The sequence below is a fragment of the Balaenoptera borealis genome, assembly GCF_965194805.1.
Source record: "Balaenoptera borealis genome assembly, chromosome: 17".
NCBI lineage: Eukaryota > Metazoa > Chordata > Mammalia > Artiodactyla > Balaenopteridae > Balaenoptera > Balaenoptera borealis.
Genome location: NC_138876.1, coordinates 34,848,664 through 34,867,812, shown reverse-complemented (window position 1 = coordinate 34,867,812; position 19,149 = coordinate 34,848,664). Strand labels below are relative to the sequence as shown.

At 40.6% G+C, this 19,149-nt stretch overlaps 1 protein-coding gene across 4 annotated transcripts in view; it reads left to right on the top strand.

Annotated features, from left to right (window-relative positions):
- Positions 1-19,149, top strand: part of GRHL2 (grainyhead like transcription factor 2) — a 141,128-nt gene that overhangs the window by 61,253 nt on the left and 60,726 nt on the right. For all 4 annotated transcript variants that reach the window (XM_082364331.1, XM_082364329.1, XM_082364328.1 and 1 more), the window contains exon 8: positions 17,696-17,790. In XM_082364331.1, coding sequence (XP_082220457.1) covers positions 17,696-17,790 — 95 coding nt within the window. The remainder of the gene's footprint in view (positions 1-17,695; positions 17,791-19,149) is intronic.

The following is a 19,149-nucleotide window of genomic DNA, read 5'->3' as shown; positions in this document are numbered from 1 at the left end:
CTTTCAAGAGGTCAGGTAGCCAAGGAGTCAGAGTGAATCTGTGGCCCACATAGGCCTGGGAGACAAGTGTGCCCGGCCACTCTCTCCTCTTCCTCTGGGTTTCCCACTCCGCCACTGAGTTGTGTTCTGTGGAGAGCCCTCCTCCCCCAGAACTGTATAAACTTGCTCTCTCCTGCAGTTGGGAAAGTGTGGGACTTCCCTCCTTTCAAAATAACTCAAGTAAATGGAATTTTGATTGTTGATGTTCCCTAGACTCTTTCCACACTTCTGAATAGATATGAAAAGGAAACTTGATTCAAAATAAAACACCACCTCTTGAGAGCCCTCACCTTAAAAAAAAAAAAGCAAAGAAACAACAAAAACCAACCAGGGCTGCCTGGAGAGAGTCAAGGCAGTGGGTCAGAGCTAAACTAAAGGAGCAGCCTTGAGCCTGCTTTCTGCACAGGAGAGAACAGGCTGGGGTATGGGGCAGGCTCTGCCCGACACGCTGCTCGCGTGGCGTCGTGCTTTGGCTGTTGCCACAGGTACAGGCAGTGTAGGGTGCCTCTGTTTTATAGAGAAGTACTGTAACCACAGCTCCTGGAAAACTTTTTTCATCTTCTACTTTGGTTATACAATATTTACGTGATAAAAATGGTAGGCTAGGGGCTTCCCTGGTGGCGCAGTGGTTGAGAATCTGCCTGCCAATGCAGGGGACACGGGTTCGAGCCCTGGTCTGGGAAGATCCCACATGCCGCAGAGCAGCTGGGCCCGTGAGCCACAACTACTGAGCCTGCGCGTCTGGAGCCTGTGCTCCGCAACAAGAGAGGCCGCGATAGTGAGAGGCCCGCGCACCGCGATGAAGAGTGGCCCCCACTTGCCGCAACTAGAGAAAGCCCTCGCACAGAAACGAAGACCCAACACAGCCATAAATAAATAAATAAATAAATAATTTTTTTTAAAAATGGCAGGCTATTAATGTTATATATTTAAAAGATTACAAACGGCAAATATTTTTAAAAATTTAATCTTAGTTCAGGCGGAACGTATTAGTTTTCAATAAAAATTGAGCCACCGTGGGTTTTTATTTATTGCATGCATGTCTCTGTATGAGTCCTAGAAGCTCTTCTGTTGGGGACAGACACCTCTGGGGAGAATCATTTCCTCCTTGGCATGTGTGCCTAGGGTGATCCGGGGGCGCCCCCAGCCTTCCCCCAGGGAATGGACCAGGACAGGGCCAGAGTTCAGACCGCCCACACTTACAGGCCCTGATCCTGGCAGACTCCCTTGCAAAAAACTATTGCTGGGTCCTCCTCTTTCGTTCCAATCCATGTTTCTTAAAAGAGGAGTCAATGCCTACCCCCCATCCTAAACTACTACTCATGTCTGAATCCAGCATAACCTGCCTTTTATTAAAATTTCTTCATGCCAAATCTACAGGTATGTTTTCACCCCTCACTAGTTTTCCTAGTTACTTCCAACCTCTCCTTTATTCCTTCTCTAGGGCTCTTCTCCTTTACCTGGCTGACATCTCACCCCTAAGACCTTTTCCCCCAACCCCACTTAGGTGAGATCTTCCTAATCTTTCAGGCATAGTCAGCTGCTTCCTCCATGAGTTTTAGTTTATGTCTAGACAATAACACTTCTGCTGTGTTTCACTTGGTTTATCAGTTTACATTCTGTCCATTCCACTAGATGCCAAGCTTCTTGAGGGGAGAGAAGATTTTTTTTTTAACTTTTGTATAACCAGCACCTGGTATAGAGCCTGGCACAGAAAAGATGCTCAACCAGTGCTGACTAGTTGATGAACAAACTTCCATGTATGGTTCTGTGTATGTAGGTAATACCATGGTAAGCAGGCATGTGTCTTGTTAACAGGGAAATCAGGGTGCGGTTGGGCTCTGTCCTCTTCCATGATGAAAGGATCAATTTTGGTAGTATTTTTCTGGATGCCAGCTAAATGTGCATTTGATACTTTAATTTCTCATATTTTAAATATTATTGTGTTATGCTGTAGACTTTTTGATGAAACTTGGTTAACAACTCCAAGACTTAATTGCTAACACAGAAATATAATACCTACACTAATAAACCAAGGGGAAATTTCTCCTTTTTAACTTAACTAGAAATTATTGTTGATTCCCTGAAGCAAACAAATAGAAAGTTGTTTTAAAGCAAACTTTCCCAAGAAAAGATAGCTAGATTTGGAAATTAAAAATTATACTTAATGTGGTCTTTCATTTGGGTTAATGTTTCTTCACTGCTTCCAGGAAGTGTGTTTGTCTGGCTCTAGGCATTATTGTTTAATAACCCTTTTCTGGAAAAGTTCTTCCCTACTGCTGGCAATCTGAAGCCCTGAGTGGTTAACCAGAAGGAATGTTACGCAGAGGATTAAAGCAGGGAATGGGTGCTTGAAGAGCATCCACCGAATGGATGCTCTGAGAATCTGTTTTTTGTTTTTCCAGATTTTATGTTTTTGGTTTTGTTTTTTTAATTTTTTATTTATTATTTATTTATTATTTTTATTTTTGGCTGTGTTAGGTCTTCATTTCTGTGCGAGGGCTTTCTCGAGTTGCGGCAAGTGGGGGCCAGTCTTCATCGCGGTGCGCGGGCCTCTCACTATCGCGGCCTCTTTTGTTGCGGAGCAGAGACTCCAGACGCTCAGGCTCAGTAGTTGTGGCTCACGGGCCCAGTTGCTCCGCGGCATGTGGGATCTTCCCAGACCAGGGCTTGAACCCGCGTCCCCTGCATTGGCAGGCGGATTCTCAACCACTGCGCCACCAGGGAAGCCCCTGAGAATCTGTTTCAACGAAAGGTTAAAGCTGTCCCATAAAGAGATACTGGTTTAGATTATGAGCTTTCAGAATTAACATGTGCACACTCGCACGCACGCGCTCACACACACACACACACACACACACACACAGAGATAACAAAAACCTCTTAATAGACCCACCGTGCTTAATACCATAAAATGCTTTAATTTCCTGTCTTGCATCTTTTTCTTTTTCACATTTACCGGGTACCACCACATTGTTTACCCCTACTTGGTGGGCCGTCTTCTATATCTTTACTGATGTAATAAGACCATGCGTTCATCCCAAACATGTTATCTATGCTTTTTATTTGAGTTGATGTTTTTTGCTTGGGGCCTAATTATTTTCTTTCTTTAGAGATGCATTTAGTGACACCTCAGATAACCTGACAGTCTCACATTTTTTCATATTATTTGGTTGGCTTAAAAATTAAAAAAAAAAAAAAAAAACCCTGGCAATACAGTCTGATAGTTTCACGAGACTCATCTATTTACTGAGCAAAACTATAGAGCTGGTCTTTTCAGCTGTCCTCCAGCGGTGGCTGGCAGCCTCTCTCTCGCCCTGCCTTTCAGCAGGAACAAATGTATGTGTTCGTTGTCTCTGCAGTACCCGCAAGTGTGGAATTAGGCAAATCTAAAGGTTTTTTTCCCCTGTTTACAAAATCTAAAACTTGCCAAGAGAAAGTTTTTCCCAAAATTTAATTAAGCTCTTTGAGGTTGGAGAAGCCAAAATAAGGATCCAATCTTAAGAAAACTCTTTGAACTGGCTCCAGGAACGCAGAGCTGCCACTAGTGTTTCTGCTCTTGAAAAGGCAAGTATTGAAAAAACCGAGAGCCGAATAAATGAGCATCCCGTCATTGTTCAGAGATGCTGTGAGGCCAGCACTATATTATCTCCATTTCACAGACTGGGAAGCCAGCTCTTCTAAGCCAGCTTTTTCTGCTGTGCTCACACCTACAATCCCCAGATGCTGTGGTTTAGCATCACCTAGGAAAATAGAGCGGGAATTGCTTCCCTCCTTTGAAGGACACATTTACCTTCCTGAAGAAATATATTTAAGAGAATTGGAATTTCAATTTTGAAATAACATCTAAATCCTCTAATAATTGTTGGAAAATAAGTAAACAGGAATAGCAACATGGGTAATTCAAATAGCAGTTAATGCAAAAATCCCTCATATAACAAACACCTCCCAACCCTATCGTCTACATAACAAACTTCCCTTCCGTTACCTGTGGACCAATTTGGTAAGTGATTGGGCAGCCATGGGCTATCGGGGAGGTTGAAAATGGAGGTTAATTTTAATGGATCTTGAGCCACTGAAGGAATTGGGTTTATAATTCCCAATTTATCGAAAGGTAATCCATCTGAGGATTTATACTTCTTGTAGTGTGTCTGTGTCCTGCACCACCAATTACCAAAAAGTTATTTCTTTTGTTTGAATCTATTCAGTCTGCAACTCAAAAGGACAATTATAGGAGCTGGAAAATTATTTCTGATATTAAGGGCTACTAGACACTAGAATGAGTCTTTGAGAGAGACTGTGGGATGTCTTATGACAGAACAGCAATTCTCAAGACTCTTGCTAATGATAAAGTATCATCATTTGAGAAAGAGTTCAATCTTCTTTTATAAATTAGAGTTGGTTTAACTGGGAAGTGTTACAGTTTCTGGAGATATCAACTGGGGTGGGGAAAGTTTGAGGACTTGTGCTAGAGGGAGGGAGCCCTGTTTGTAGGTCTGAGATGATTTGGGCTGATTGACTTCTAATCCTATGTGCCTATAACATCTTGTTCCCTGCCTCACCCTAAGACTGTTAGGATATTAAGTAATGAAATGAAGAATGGAAAACTGGAATAAAACGTGTAGTTCATGCAGTGTACAAGAATAAATTATTTACTGAAGGACCACCCATGTCTTCATTCAGTAAATTGTCAGAATATGTCAGGCACTTTTGTGTTGTTCACAAATTTAAGAGACAAATAGTTTGAAAAGACAAAATAGGTAAATTGAAGTTAAATCTCACTAAATAACAGACTGTTGAGAAGAGTTAAATTTTAAGCCCATCCAAGTTGATTTAAATTCAGAGCTAGAAGCCATGGTGTGTGTATAGGCACATATGCATGTGTGTATATGTGTCTACACACAGACTATGACCTACTTTCAATTTGAAATCAAGTTTATGGGTCAAGATCAGCATTCTTTTTTTTCCCCTTTTCCATTATGGTGTATTACAGGATACTGAATATAGTTCCCTGTGCTATACAGTAGGACATTGTTGTTTATCCATTCTATGTATATTAGTTTGTATCTGCTAGTCCCAAACTCCCAATCCATCTCTCCCCCAATCCCCTACCCCCTTGACAACCACAAGTCGGTTCTCTATGTCTGTGAGTCTGTTTCTGTTTTGTAGATAAGTTCATTTGTGTCAAATTTTAGATTCCACATATGTGCTATCATATGGTATTTGTCTTTCTCTTTCTGACTTTCTTCACTTAGTAGGATAATCTCTAGATCCATCCATGTAGCTGCAAATGGCATTATTTCATTCTTTCTTATAGCTGAGTAGTATTCCAGTGTGTGTGTGTGTGTGTGTGTGTGTGTGTGTGTGTGTGTGTGTGTGTGTGTATTTCACATCTTCTTTATCCATTCATCTGTTTATGGACATTTAGGTTGTTTCCATGTCTTGGCTATTGTAAATAGTGATGCAATGAACATAAGGGTGCATGTATCTTTTCGAGTTATAGTTTTGTCCAGATACATGCCCAGGAGTGGGATTGGTGGATCATATGGCCCTTTTCTCCACACCCTCTCCAACATTTGTTATTTGTAGACTTTTTTTTTTTTTTTTTTAATTTTATTTTTTTAAGAAATTCACGTTCTTTTTATTTATTTATTTATTTATTTATGGCTGTGTTGGGTCTTCGTTTCTCTGCGAGGGCTTTCTCTAATTGTGGCAAGTGGGGACCACTCTTCATCGCGGTGCGCGGGCCTCTCACTGTCGCGGCCTCTCTTGTTGCGGAGCACAGGCTCCAGACGCGCAGGCTCAGTAGTTGTGGCTCACGGGCCCAGTTGCTCCGCGGCATGTGGGATCTTCCCAGACCAGGGCTCGAACCCGTGTCCCCTGCATTGGCAGGCAGATTCTCAACCACTGCGCCACCAGGGAAGCCCTATTTGTAGACTTTTTAATGATGGCCATTCAGACTGGTGTGAGGTGGTACCTCATTGTAGTTTGATTTGCATTTCTCTAATAATAAGCGATGTTGAGCATCTTTTCATGTACCTATTGGCCATCTGTGTATCTTCTTTGGAGAAACATCTATTTAGGTCTTCAAGACCAGCATTTAAACAACGAAGTCAAATAGAGTAAAAATACTAGCATATCTGAATGCAGTAATGGGTTACAATGTAAAATGCTTTTCTTCCTCTAAGTTTATGGTCAGTGCAATTGAAAGCTATCTCATGGGCCTATATAATTCCTTCTCAAGAAATAGAAGGGTGAGTCAAACACAAAGAAAATATTAGGTTTAGCCTACTGGGAAAATTCCAAGAAAGAGTTCATCTTAAATGATGTATGGAGAGTAAATATCAATAATATTATTAATAGCTCCAGCTTTAATAGTGCCAAAGAGTTGTTCTACGCCAGTCACATTCTATGAGTCACAACTTATGTTTTCATAATGTCAGCCCCCTTTGCTCTAGATTAGGTATGGAAAGGTGCTCGTTGGAAACGTTATATATCACAGAAAGCAAAAGGCTCTGCTTTGTATGTAGACAGAACTTCTTAGGCTTCAATCCCAGCTTGGCCCTTTCAAAACTAAGTGACTGCTGGGGAGGAGAGGTACTAGACACATTTGCCTGTTATACCAAGTAGGAATCATAAAAAAAGCTACTGATCTGAATTGCCTGAGGTTGTGTTTGTGAAGTATGTGTATTTAGCACACACTAAGCTCTCAAAAACTGGTGGCTGTTCCTACTGTTTGCTCAGGGCCCAGGACCCAGTGATGGAAATACATTTAGTGCCTCTAAAAATCAGCTCAAGTGTCGACACACTTAAGGAAACCCAGGTTACCTCTGACTTGGTAAAAGTATTATAAAGGAAATCATGGACTCATTAGTGTTCTTGTGAGTCATTCAGATTTTAAGAAGCTGCTTCTTTGATTTTGAAAACAGAAAAGAAAAAAAAATCTCAGAACCTACTTGGACTAAGGTTTATTTATTTTACCTATTTCAAGTCAGAGCGAATACTCCTAGAATGACCCTCAACTGTTTCCTGAATTTGAGCTGATCCCATTTGGCCGTTGCAGACAGAGAAAAGCAGATGTTTGAGGACAGGAGGGATGGGGGAAAGTGGGGAGCAACGTTGTTTCTGTCACTGACTACAGGATTAGCAGGGTCTGTTCCCTTAGACATCGTCTCTCTTTTGTGGCTGAGGAAATACAAGTGCAGAGAGGTTCAGTAACTGTTCACTGGAGGTCTTAGGGCTTGTGAGAGGAGGATAGAAATTAAATTCAGGTCTGGGAGTCTCCCCAACCAGTGTCCTTTCTCTCTGTGCTTTGGGCACCACTCTATAAATGGACTCCTTGTAGCATCCTGACCCCAAATACATGAACCACCCCAAGTTCTTGGCTTTTCAAAATAAGCATCTTCTTAGGCTGTGGTGTATTGCACACTGAATTGGCTGTAGTGCCCTGAGCCCTTTTCAACATTCCAGCTTCATTATTACACTAGTCTAGGCAGAATCCACACCTTTCAAAAGAGAAGCAATTTTTAGTTTAATTACAGCACTTCTTTTTATCTCCAACAATACATACAAAAAATAATTGAAAGCAGTATTTATAATTTACCAAGCACATGAAGCTTAATTAAGGTGAAGGAATTAATAGTTCCTTTGACCGCATTCCAGAATCACACTTACACATACAATCAGTCTCAAGAAAACTCAATCTACAAAAGCCTGAATTTAAAGACCTTTTAACAGACCACTGATTACGTGCAAAAAAATTTAAAAAGATAACAAAGGATTCACCGTCCTGCTTTCCATAACAATTAAAATAGAATTGAATCCCATGATTTCAGCATAGAATGTAACTTGCCAAAAACGTACAGAAAGTATTGTGCATCCATGTGTGCCTAGCAGCCCTTTGCTGAAACACTTTATCAAGTTGATCATCTTTGCCCCGACATCCCTTGCTTTCTCAGAAGGGCTAGTTTGTGAGTTCCATCTTCCTGGGGTCTGCAGGACACACCCCTGACTTTGCCCTCCTTTGTCAAGGCATTTGCAGTGGTCCAAAAATGTCCAGTCTCTCCACATCATCAAACTTACATTCCCCCAGCACTTCTCTACCAGTGAGTTGCCACGTAGGCTATGCTATGATTTTTCTCTGTAAGATATTACTATCTGGTGGCCATTTAGTATTTAATTTGCAAGATAAATATAGGCAGTGGTTAAAAGTATGGCCTTTGGCATTAAACAGACCTAGATTCAAATCACAGGTTGGTCTGTTACCAGCCACATTATTTTTCACGAGCAGCTTAACTTCTCCGTAGAAGGAGGATGCTGATACCTACCTCCCAGAGCGGTGGTGAGGATTAGATGAGATAACGTTGGTGGAGGGCTTGGCACTCAGTAAGCTCTCAGTCTGTGGCAGTTACTACCGTCCCAGGAGCATTTGCATTTTCACGTCAGGAGATGACAGTGTCTGTTCCTAAAGGAAAGTGAGTTCTAGGATGGGATTCCAGGCAAGAGAATAGCAAATGTTTTGGAGCAGGTGGTACCCACATCTCACCATGTAGGTAACTGCCTGGTCCTCCTGTATGTGGTGTTGACGTCCGCCCAAGAGGGGAGACCTTTGAGGAAGAAGAACAGTCTGTCTCATGGACGTCATGGGTAGTTGATGTAGGACATCAAGGCATACCTAGTGCTTTCTAAGACTACATCAAGGCATATCTAGTGCTTTCTAAGACTATATGTGGGATAAATCAAATGCACACAAAGGATTCAGTCATTTCAATTTGCCATAGATCCATGCTACCCAGGATGGTCTCCAGAACAGCAGCAACAGCCCTGCCTGGGTGCTGATTAGAAAGGCAGATTCTTTGCCGCATCCCAGACCTGCTGAATCAAAATCTCTGGGAGTGGGCTCAGACATCTGCATTTTACCAAAGTCCTCCAGTGATTCTGATGCACCCCGGCATTTGATTATCACTTTTATAGAACATCCACACAAGCCTATAAACTACGAGAATCCAGAAACTATCAGTCTACGTCTTTGGAGGTCATCCTAACAGGCCCTAGAGAATCTCTATGGCTGTGCATTCCCATATGCCTCACTCTGCCATGCCAAGGACACACCCAGCCTGAGAACAGACCCTGGAAAGTTTGACTCTGTCACCAGCAACATGCCATTAACAGTGAGATCAACTTCACTCTTATTTCATTAGACGAACTCTCATTTCTTCTTCCCAGGGATTCGTTGTTTCTGATGGTTTGAGCTGGTTGTGTACTTTAGGGTTATTCCTTTGTGTGAATGACTAAGATTCATAAGAACTACCTTCGTGACTCAAATTCAGTTGACATACATTTTTTAGAAACTTGTTTTAGCCAATTGTAGTTTTGTCCCATCATGTCACTTTTTGGAAACATCTAAGCCATATTTCTATTTATATCCCCATGCTCTCCAAGTAGATGCTAGTATTCAATAGATATTTACCAACCAGTGTACAAAACATGTAGTTTTTGTGTTGCCTCATCATTTTTTTAAAGAAATAAGAGTCCATTCGAAATGTAATATGGAGCGTTTTATTGGGCTTCACTTTATGGTGCTTCACAGATACTGCTTTTTAAAAAATTGGATGTTTGGGGCAACCCTGCATGGAGCAAGTCTATTGGCCCCATTTTCCCAACAGCATTTTCTCACTGCACGTCTCTGTGTCTAATTTTGGTAATTTTCTCAATATTTCCAACTTTTTTATTATTACTGAATTTGTTTTTGTAATCTGTGATTAGTGATCTTTGATGTTATTATTGTAATTGTTTTGGGACACCACAAACCACACCTATACAAGACGACAAACTTAATTGATAAATGTATGTGTTCTGACTGCTCCACCGACAGGCCATTCCCCCATCTCTCTCTGTCTCCTCGGGCCTTGCTGTTCCCTGAGACACAATATTGAAATTAGGCCAATTAATAACCCTACAGTGACCTCTAGGTGTTCAAGTGAAAGGACAAGTCTCACATCTCTCACTTTAAATCAAAAGCTAGGCATGATTAAGCTCAGTGAGGAAAGCATGTCAAAAGCCAAGACAGGCCAGCAGCTAGACCTCTTGCTCCAAACAGTTAGCCAAGTTGTGAATGCAAAGGAAAAGTTCTTGAAATTAAAAGTGCTACTCCAGTGAACACACTTATGATAAGAAAGCAAAAAGTCTTATTGCTGACATGGAGAAAGTTTTACTGGTCTGGATAGAAGATCAAACCAGCCACAAGATTCCCATAAACCAAAGCCTAATCCAGAACAAGGTCCTAACTCTCTTCCATTCTGTGAAGGCTGAGAGAGGTGAGAAAGCTAGAGAATAAGATTTTGAAGCTAGCCGAGCTTGGTGTATGAGGTTTAAGGAAAGATGCCATCTCCGTAACATAAAAGTTCAAGGTGAAGCAGCAAGTGCTGATGTCGAAGCTGCAGCAAGTTACTCAAAAGGTCTAGCTAAGATAATTAATAAAGGTGACTACACTTAACAAGAGATTTTCAGTGTAGACGAAACAGCCTTATATCGGAAGAAGATGCCATCTAGGACTTGCATAGCTAGACAGGAGAAGTCAATGCCTGGCTTCAAAGCTTCAAAAGACAGGCTGATTCTCTTGTTAGGGGCTAATACAGCTGGTGACTTGCAGTTGAAGCCAATGCTCATCTACCATTCTGAAAATCCTAGGTTTCTTAAGAAATACGCTAAATCTACTCTGACTGTGCTCTATAAGTGGAACAACAAAGCCTGGATGACAGCACATGTGTTTACTGAATATTTTAAGCCCCACTGCTGAGACCTACTGCTCAGAAAAAAACATTCCTTTCAAAATATTACTATTGCCCATTGACAATGCACCTGGTCACCCAAGAGCTCTGATGGAGAGGTACTATAAGATTGCTGTTGTTTTCATGCCTGCTAACACACATCCATTCTGCAGCCCAAGGACCAAAGAGTAATTTCAACTTTCAAGTTTTATTATTTAAGAAATACATTTTGTAAGGCTATAGCCGCCATAGATGGTGATTCTTTTGATGGATCTGGGCAAGGTAAATTGAAAACCTTCTGGAAAGGATTCACCATTCTAGATACCATTAAGAACGTTTGTGGCTCATGGAAAGAGGTCAAAATAGCAACATTAACAGGAGTTTGGAAGAAGTTGATTCCAACCTTCATAGACAACTTTGAGGGGTTCAAGATTCAGTGGAGGAAGTAACTGCAGATGTGATAGAAATAACAACAGAACTAGAGTTAGCAACTCAGTCTGAAGATGTGACTGAATTGCTGCAATCTGATGATAAAACTTTCATGTATGCGGAGTTGCTTCTTATGGTTGAGCAAAGAAAAAAACTTAGTTGATAAAGCAGCAGCAGGGTTTGAGAGGTTTGACTCCAATTTTGGAAGAAGTTCTGTTGTGGGTAAAATGCTATCAAACAGCATTGCATGCTACAGAGAAATCAGTCTTGAAAAGAAGAGTCAATCAATTCGGCAAACTTCACTGTTGTTGTATTTTAAGAAATTCCCACAGTCACCCCAGCCTTCAGTAACCACCACCCTGATCAGTCAGCAGCCACCAGCATCCAGGCAAGACCCTCCACCTGCAAAAAGATTATGACTCACTGAAGGCCCAGATGATGGTTAGCATTTTTGGCAATAAAATATTTTTAAATTAAGGTTTGTACATTGTTTTTTTAGACATAATGCTATTGCACACTTAATAGACTACAATACAGAGTAAACGTAACTCTTATATGCACTAGGAAACCAAAAAATTTGTGTGACTCACTTTATTTCAATATTGGCTTTATTGGGGTGGTCTGGAATGAAACCCACAATATATCGGAGGCATGCCTGTATGTTCACAATTAAATGCTTTAAAATCCTTTTAAAGTAGGGTGATTACTTTTTAGCTACAGTGGCTCTCATACAAGAATAAGCCATACACTCAAATCACATGACTTCCAATCATAGGAGGGAATCTCAGATGCAGGGGTTGATGGTAACTCTCAAAAATTATATGTTCATATTCTAAGTCGCAGAACCTGTAAATATGACCTTATTTGGGAGAAAGGTCTTTGCAGATGTAATAAGTTAAGCATCTCAAGATGAGATCATCCTGGTTTAGGGTGGGCCCTAAATCCAATGACAAGTCCTTAGAAGAGAAGAAAAAGGGGGAAGAAACACAGAGACACACAAGAGTACATCATGTGCAGGCAGAGGCAGAGATTAGAGTGATATGTCTGCAAGTCCAGGGATGTCAAGCATTGCCAGCCCCCAGCAGAAGCTAGGAGAGGCATGGAACCTCCAAAAGGAACCAGTACTGCCAACACCTTGATTTGGAACATCTGGCTCCAGAACTATGAAAGAATAAATTTATGTGGTTTTAAACTTCCAAGTTTGTGGTATTTGTTATGGCAGCTCTAGGAAACTAAGCTCATTACACCAGCTCATTACAATACCTTTTTTTTTCTTTTGGCTGTGTTGGGTCTTCGTTGCTGCGCACAGGCTTTCTTTAGTTGTGGTGAGCGGGGGCTACTCTTCGTTGAGGCGCACAGGCTTCTCATTGCAGTGGCTTCTCGTTGCGGAGCACTGGCTCTAGGCACGTGGGCTTCAGTAGTTGCAGCATGCGAGCTCAGTAGTTGCGGCATGCAGACCCTAAAGCACATGGGCTTCAGTAGTTGCGGCACGTGGGCTCAGTAGTTGCAGCGCACGGGCTCTAGAGTGCACGGGCTTCAGTAGTTGTTGTGCTCGAGCTCAGTAGTTGTGGCTCATGGGGTCTAGAGCACAGGCTCAGTAGTTGTGGCTCACGGGCTTAGTTGCTGCGCAGCATGTGGGATCTTCCCGGACCAGGGCTCAAACCCGTGTCCCCTGCATTGGCAGGCGAATTCTTACCACTGCGCCACTGGGGAAGTCCTACGATACCTTTTACTGGTTGCAGCTATCAACCTTTACAAAATTTGGGTTTGAGAAACTTTCCTGAGGAAATAAATTCAGGAAGAATTAACAACAGGTTGTGGAGGTTTTATTCCTACACCAAGGGTCATGAACCCTTAAGCAAACAACAGTCATCAAAGGACATTAAGACAGTTTTCAGAAACAGGAGACACATCTATTAACATTTTGTTTATTAGACTAAAATGCATGTGGACAAAGCAATATCAATGTGTGTAAGTCGTGTACAAAACTTTGACAGTCACCACATGACAGCAGAGCTGTTTTACCATCTATAGGTGAGTGGCTTAGAGACTAAAAACAAAGGGGTAGAGAAGACCAGATATGTCTTTTATAAGGTTAAAGAAGAGTGTGTGACATTAGTCTCTTAGTTATATTTTTTGTTTAGACTGCTCATGGATCCATTATTCATTCATTTACTCAACAAACTTATGGAATGCATCTTATCTGGATAATGTTAAACACTGAGAAAGTAGCAGTATTTAAGTTAAGTTCCTTGCCTTTACATAGCATGTATAGCTAATGGGAAATGGCGGTGTTAAATAAATAAACAAATAAATAAAACATTGATATGTAGTATGAAGGAAATAAGCAAGGTAATGTAGCCACCCAATAAAAAGTAGCCTCGCCAGTCTTGTTTTTTTGTTTTTGGCATAAAAAGCATATTAAACATAATATGTTTTTCATTTATTTATTTGTCTACTTATTTGTATTCTGTCTCCTTCTGAACTGTAAGTGCCTTTAGGTCAGGGACCTAGTCTTGTTTTCTGCTGTTTCTTAAGCGTGAGGACGCTGTCCGGTATATAGGGAACACACAGTAAATATTTGTTCACTACATTTGTTGATTGAGTAAGTGAACATGATAGAGAGAAACTGACAGAGACCCTGTGCAAGACCCAGAAAGCATTTATTTGTGTTTGTATTGCATTTGTTTTTAAAATTCTTTACTTTTCTAAGCTAACACATTTTTTTAGGGGAGGAATTTTTCAGGTAGAGAAGGTGTGGAAAAATAAAAACTTAAAAAGATCTAGGTTAAGTGTTTGACCAAACCATTTTGATTTCTCTTTATTGCTAGATATGGCATTTGCTTTTTAAATTTATGATTGATTTATGATTTTAAAAATGCTTATTAAAAATTGCAAAACAAAATTGTAAGACTATCTTTTAAAACAAATAGCTATGAAGAATCAGGGAACTCAGTTTCTTTAAGTTCAGTGATCTATTTTCTTTTCAAAATTTTAAGAAACTGGCTGGCCTGCTGAAAGCACAGGTTTGTATTTAAAATCATCTGAAATATAGTCATAAAGCCTTTTTTTAAACTTGTAGGATATAAAATCGTTTCCCTTTGCTTTCTGTTTTATCGCTTAGCTTTAAATATTTACTTTAAATCAGTAAGAAAATTTGAATTCCCTAAGAGAAAAATGAGCAAAAGACAGAACAATAAACTGTTACGATAAATGAATAAATTTTAAAAACAAAGAGAAAGAAGATAAAGAAACACAAAGAGCCAGGAAGCAAATAGAAGACTGTTCTATTCTTTAGCAATCAAGGAATTGCAAATAAAATAATGTTAGCATGCTTTGCATACCAACTTGGAAAGAGACAGTTTCAGGAAACAGGAAGTCACACACTGTTACTGTGAATATAAACTGTTTTAACCTTTCCAGGAGCAATTTGACAAAGTGAATTAGAAGCCTTAAAAATATATTTGCCTTTGACCTATTAATTTCACTTCTGAGAATATATGTTAATGAAATAATGAAGTATATATGACTATTTTGCCATAAAGATAATTAGATGAAGCGCTATTTAAGGTAGCAAAGTATTATGCATCATTTAAGGAACCAATAGGGGCAAAATAAAGTTATAGCATTTTATTTTAATCCAATATAATAGTATTTGGACATTAAAACTATTTTCCACAATTTTATTTAGTGACATGGAAAGATGCTGAAGATGTATTAAAGGGAAAAGAAGCAAATTAAAAAATAATTGTTACAATATTGTGTAAAAATATTTACATATTTTGGAGAAAGGGAGACAGAGACTGAGATAGGAAAAATGAAGTCTACACAGATGTGTTTGTAGTGGGTGAGTAGATTGTGCCTGCTTTTAAATATTTTTCTTATTTGTTCATGGTATACGACTTTCCTATGGTGAACACACAAGCTTCTATGTTAAAGTGTGTGTGCTTTACTTAAAATGTAAAGATCTATAGTTTTGCTTTAAAGTTTCCCTGAGGAAACCAATAAAATTATAGACAAAGGGCATGAATAGGCAGTTTGTATAAGGAGACACCTCGTTGGCTATCCTGGATGTGAAGAGATGCTTGAACTCATAGGTGATAGAAGAAATGCAACTATAATATCATTAAGATACCACTTTGTACCCACTGGATTGGCCACAAAAGTAGAAATTTGGTGAGAAAGAGGGGAAATAGAATTCTGGTCAGAGTATAGATTGACATGACCCATTATAGGAAGTGAGTCTGAGGGCCATTCTGGACAGCACATCTCAGTAGGTTTTTCTGAAGTTAACCAGTAATCCAGGTCCCAGTAATAAGGAGTTATTTGAAAAAACACAAAATCAAACTGACTTTGTTTTATTATGGATTATTATGAACTTATTATTATTATTATTTTATTTATTATTATTATTGGCCATGCCTCGCCGCTTACGGGATCTTGGTTCCTCAACCAGGGATCCACCGGGGCCCCAGCAGTGAAAGTGCTGAGTCCTAACCACTGGACCGCCAGGGAATTCCCCTAAACTTATTAATATTATTATTATGGACTTTGTTTTATTATTTTTGTGTTGTGGATAGAAAAATCAAATAGGAGTCCTACTTCTCCCAACCTAATTCACACAAACAAAATGAGTTGTATTAGTAAGAGAAGGTAATTAAAATCTTGGTTAAGGATCACATGAATTTAGATTTTGTGATAAATGAGGAGGAAATGATCTAAAAATGATCAGATATGTGAATTTTAGGAAAGCAGACTTCAAAATTTTACAGCATTAACATAGAGAACTTGCTGAAGCCTCAAGAAGCCACCAGCCCTGGAGTGATAAGGACCACTTAGAACACAGGATGAGGAAATGACCATTTGGCCAGAAACATGTCAAATTTTGTAGACAATGAACACTTTATACTGGAAGTCAATCATAATAACTCATCCTAACTCAGAGAGAAACATATTCAAGAAGATTTTATAAACAAAAAGACCTCCAATATCATTAGTATTGAGGCTTCCTGTGGCCCCCATTGTGGGGCTGTAGTGTGATGACACAGAGGAGTGTGCAGGGTCTAATTGCAAAGCATATGATAGGTCATGGTGCAAGTTTTAGCCTTAAAAACATTATTAAAAGCACATGATTAGAGTTTTCATTTTAGATAAATAATTATGGAAGTTTAGAAAAAAAGAACATATGTGATTAGGTGATCAAGTTGTGAGTGAACCAGACCTCAAAGAAAAGCAGATGGGCCTTACCGTCATGCCAGCCAAGCAGGACATGGCCAATGTTTACTTAGTACACAAGGGATGGAGTGAAGGTAGGATGTCATATCCAAGGGGGCCAAGAGTAGGGGAAAAATCCAGATGGTAAGCATAAGCTAAAAACCTCAGGAAGTAGTGAGGATTAAGACTAGGAACGTCGTGTCTAGACCTGAAGACCAACTAAGGCAGTGACAGTGGAGACAGAGGAATATCACAGTGTTGTCTGTGGTACCAGAGAGCTGGAGACCACTGAAGGGTCCATCTCTGGGGAGAGGGGATAAGTAAATTGTAGTTGATGGTCACCACTGAATTCTATGCAGCCACAGCTAGGATTAGGCATACAACCAGCAATGTGGATACGTCTGAAAAGGTCCGTAGCGAGGGTTGCCAGATAAAATACAGGGTGCCCAGTTAAATTTGAATTTCTGTTAAACAACAAATACTTTTTTAGAGTATGATCCAAATATTTGCTAAATCTGGCAACCCTAGTCACAGTACGGCACAATTTGTGGAAATGAAAACTATGTACACAGGCAAATCAACCCAACTTACTTCATAAGGATACAGAGCAAACATGTTGATAGCTATTGTGTTTGGGGGTGGGGGATAGAGAGAAGAAAAAGGAATAAATAAATATTACATAAATAAAGAAATAAGAGAGGGCCTTGAGGGGACAGGTGGTGGTAATGAGCTGAGTACGACTGACTCAATTCTCTGTACCTAAATCCAAAAAGAAGTAAAAAATAAGTTTTTCTGCACTCTTGGATTTCTTCACTGAAGCCCTGGAGACACTGCCCGGCTGATAAAGAGAATATTCTGTCCTATGAAATGATCCCTATGGAATACTCTGGCACTGCCGGCAAAATTAAGTGGCAGAAAAGTGAGTAGGAGAGGGACTAGGTAGGTGACAAGGCACTCAGGAGGAAGAAATTTATAAACCGAGTTAAAAATGAAACTAATGAACAAATCAGTTAGGAACATTGCTTCACCTAGGTTTACTCTTTTAATAGAGGAACACGCTTACATTCTTATAGAGTAAATATTAGTAAAAGATTATCAGCAAGCACAAATCCTTAACTGTTGCCATGGAGACAGACAGAGGAATAGTCAAAGCTGCAATTTCCCCATTGGAAAAATGATAATTCAATACATGTCACCCAGTAACGCTGATTCTTTTAATACCTTTTTCTTTTTTCATGTCACAGCTGATTACAAGGAGAGCTTTAATACGATTGGCAACATTGAAGAGATTGCATATAATGCTGTTTCCTTCACCTGGGACGTGAATGAAGAAGCTAAGGTGAGTGAAAAAGTAGCACTGATTCATTGGTCGTACCTTTTAAATACCGTGTCCTTTCTCTGCAGAGGATTCTTTTACAAAAGCCTCTGAGTAGGGAAAGATCTGTTAACTTGAGCCAGAAAAAAGGGAAATGAACCTATGATCTTTCTCTTGAAGTCACACACGTTCAATTACGTGCAGCTAAATTGCCTTTTGTGGAGCAAGGAGAAAGGGGGTGTACCTATTCCTCTGTGGCCTCCCGCTGAACGGGCCAGGCCCCTTGTCCCTCCCAAATCCTCCAGGCCCCCAAGCTCCATTTTAGCACTTGGGGCTAACAGGACTGGGCCAGAAAAGTCTTTTCTACCTGCACTGCAGTTTCCCCAAACACCTCTCCAACTGCTGCCTTCTTCAGAGGCAGGAAGGTGCTCAGAGCTACTGTCTGCACAGGTAAGCAGCTGGGCAAGCCTCCCGACCCCCGGCCCCTTTGAGGCTTAATCTGGTCGAGGGAGGGTGCAGGAAGCAGGGCTGCAGGTCTCTGAACTTGACTCCCTGAGGAAGAGCTACCACCGTGATCTTGAGCCATTTCTTTCCTGTTAACCTCAAGCTTAAGCTTTTCTGATTTCTGTCTGGGGCCAGCACGGTTAAGAAGGGCAACAGTAAAATCTCTGGCCAGGTGCGTCCTGAGGATAGGTGTCCACCGTTGCATGGATTCGGGTAAAAAAGTAAGACTTGACGATACTCTGATTTGCTTTCCAGCCATGAGTCCCTGAGTTTATGAAAACTGAACTTTGCTGCTATGCCCACTCTTCTTCCTGTGTTCTGTGCCTTCTGATTCTCGATCCTTATTTTGCACCAAAGGGAAGGTTCCAGATGAACCCTAAGCTTGTTTTCTGCTTCAGTTATGTACCATCTAAGAGGGCGTTAGAAGACTTTGTCTTCGAATTAATGAAAAGGTCAATGTAAACAACTGCTTTCAATGCTCCATTGTCTGCAAGCAGGGGAAGGCCAGGTGAGAAAGGAAACTGGATGGGAGTTTGTGGGCATGACTTAGAGAAGAAGATGAATTGCTCAGTGTCTCATTTCACTCAGGTATAAAACAAAGTAAATGAAATTGGCTTTAGGCTCAAGAAAGTTGACCTAAATGGGCAAGCAGAAACAGAGTTCCAGAGTAGCTGGGAGAATGTTCCAGTGGGTCAGTGCATCTGAGGGAAGGCAGGAGGCCTTGTGATGTGATGGGCACAGAAGTGCAGGAAAAGCTTCTCCTTGAGGCCCCACTCCACCTCTGTTTAAAGTTCCTCACCCAAGCCCCAGCCTTTCTCCTCGTGCCCCCTTCTCTTCTCCCAGAGGCTAGATTACTGGGCTGGGTAAGGAAAAGGCAGT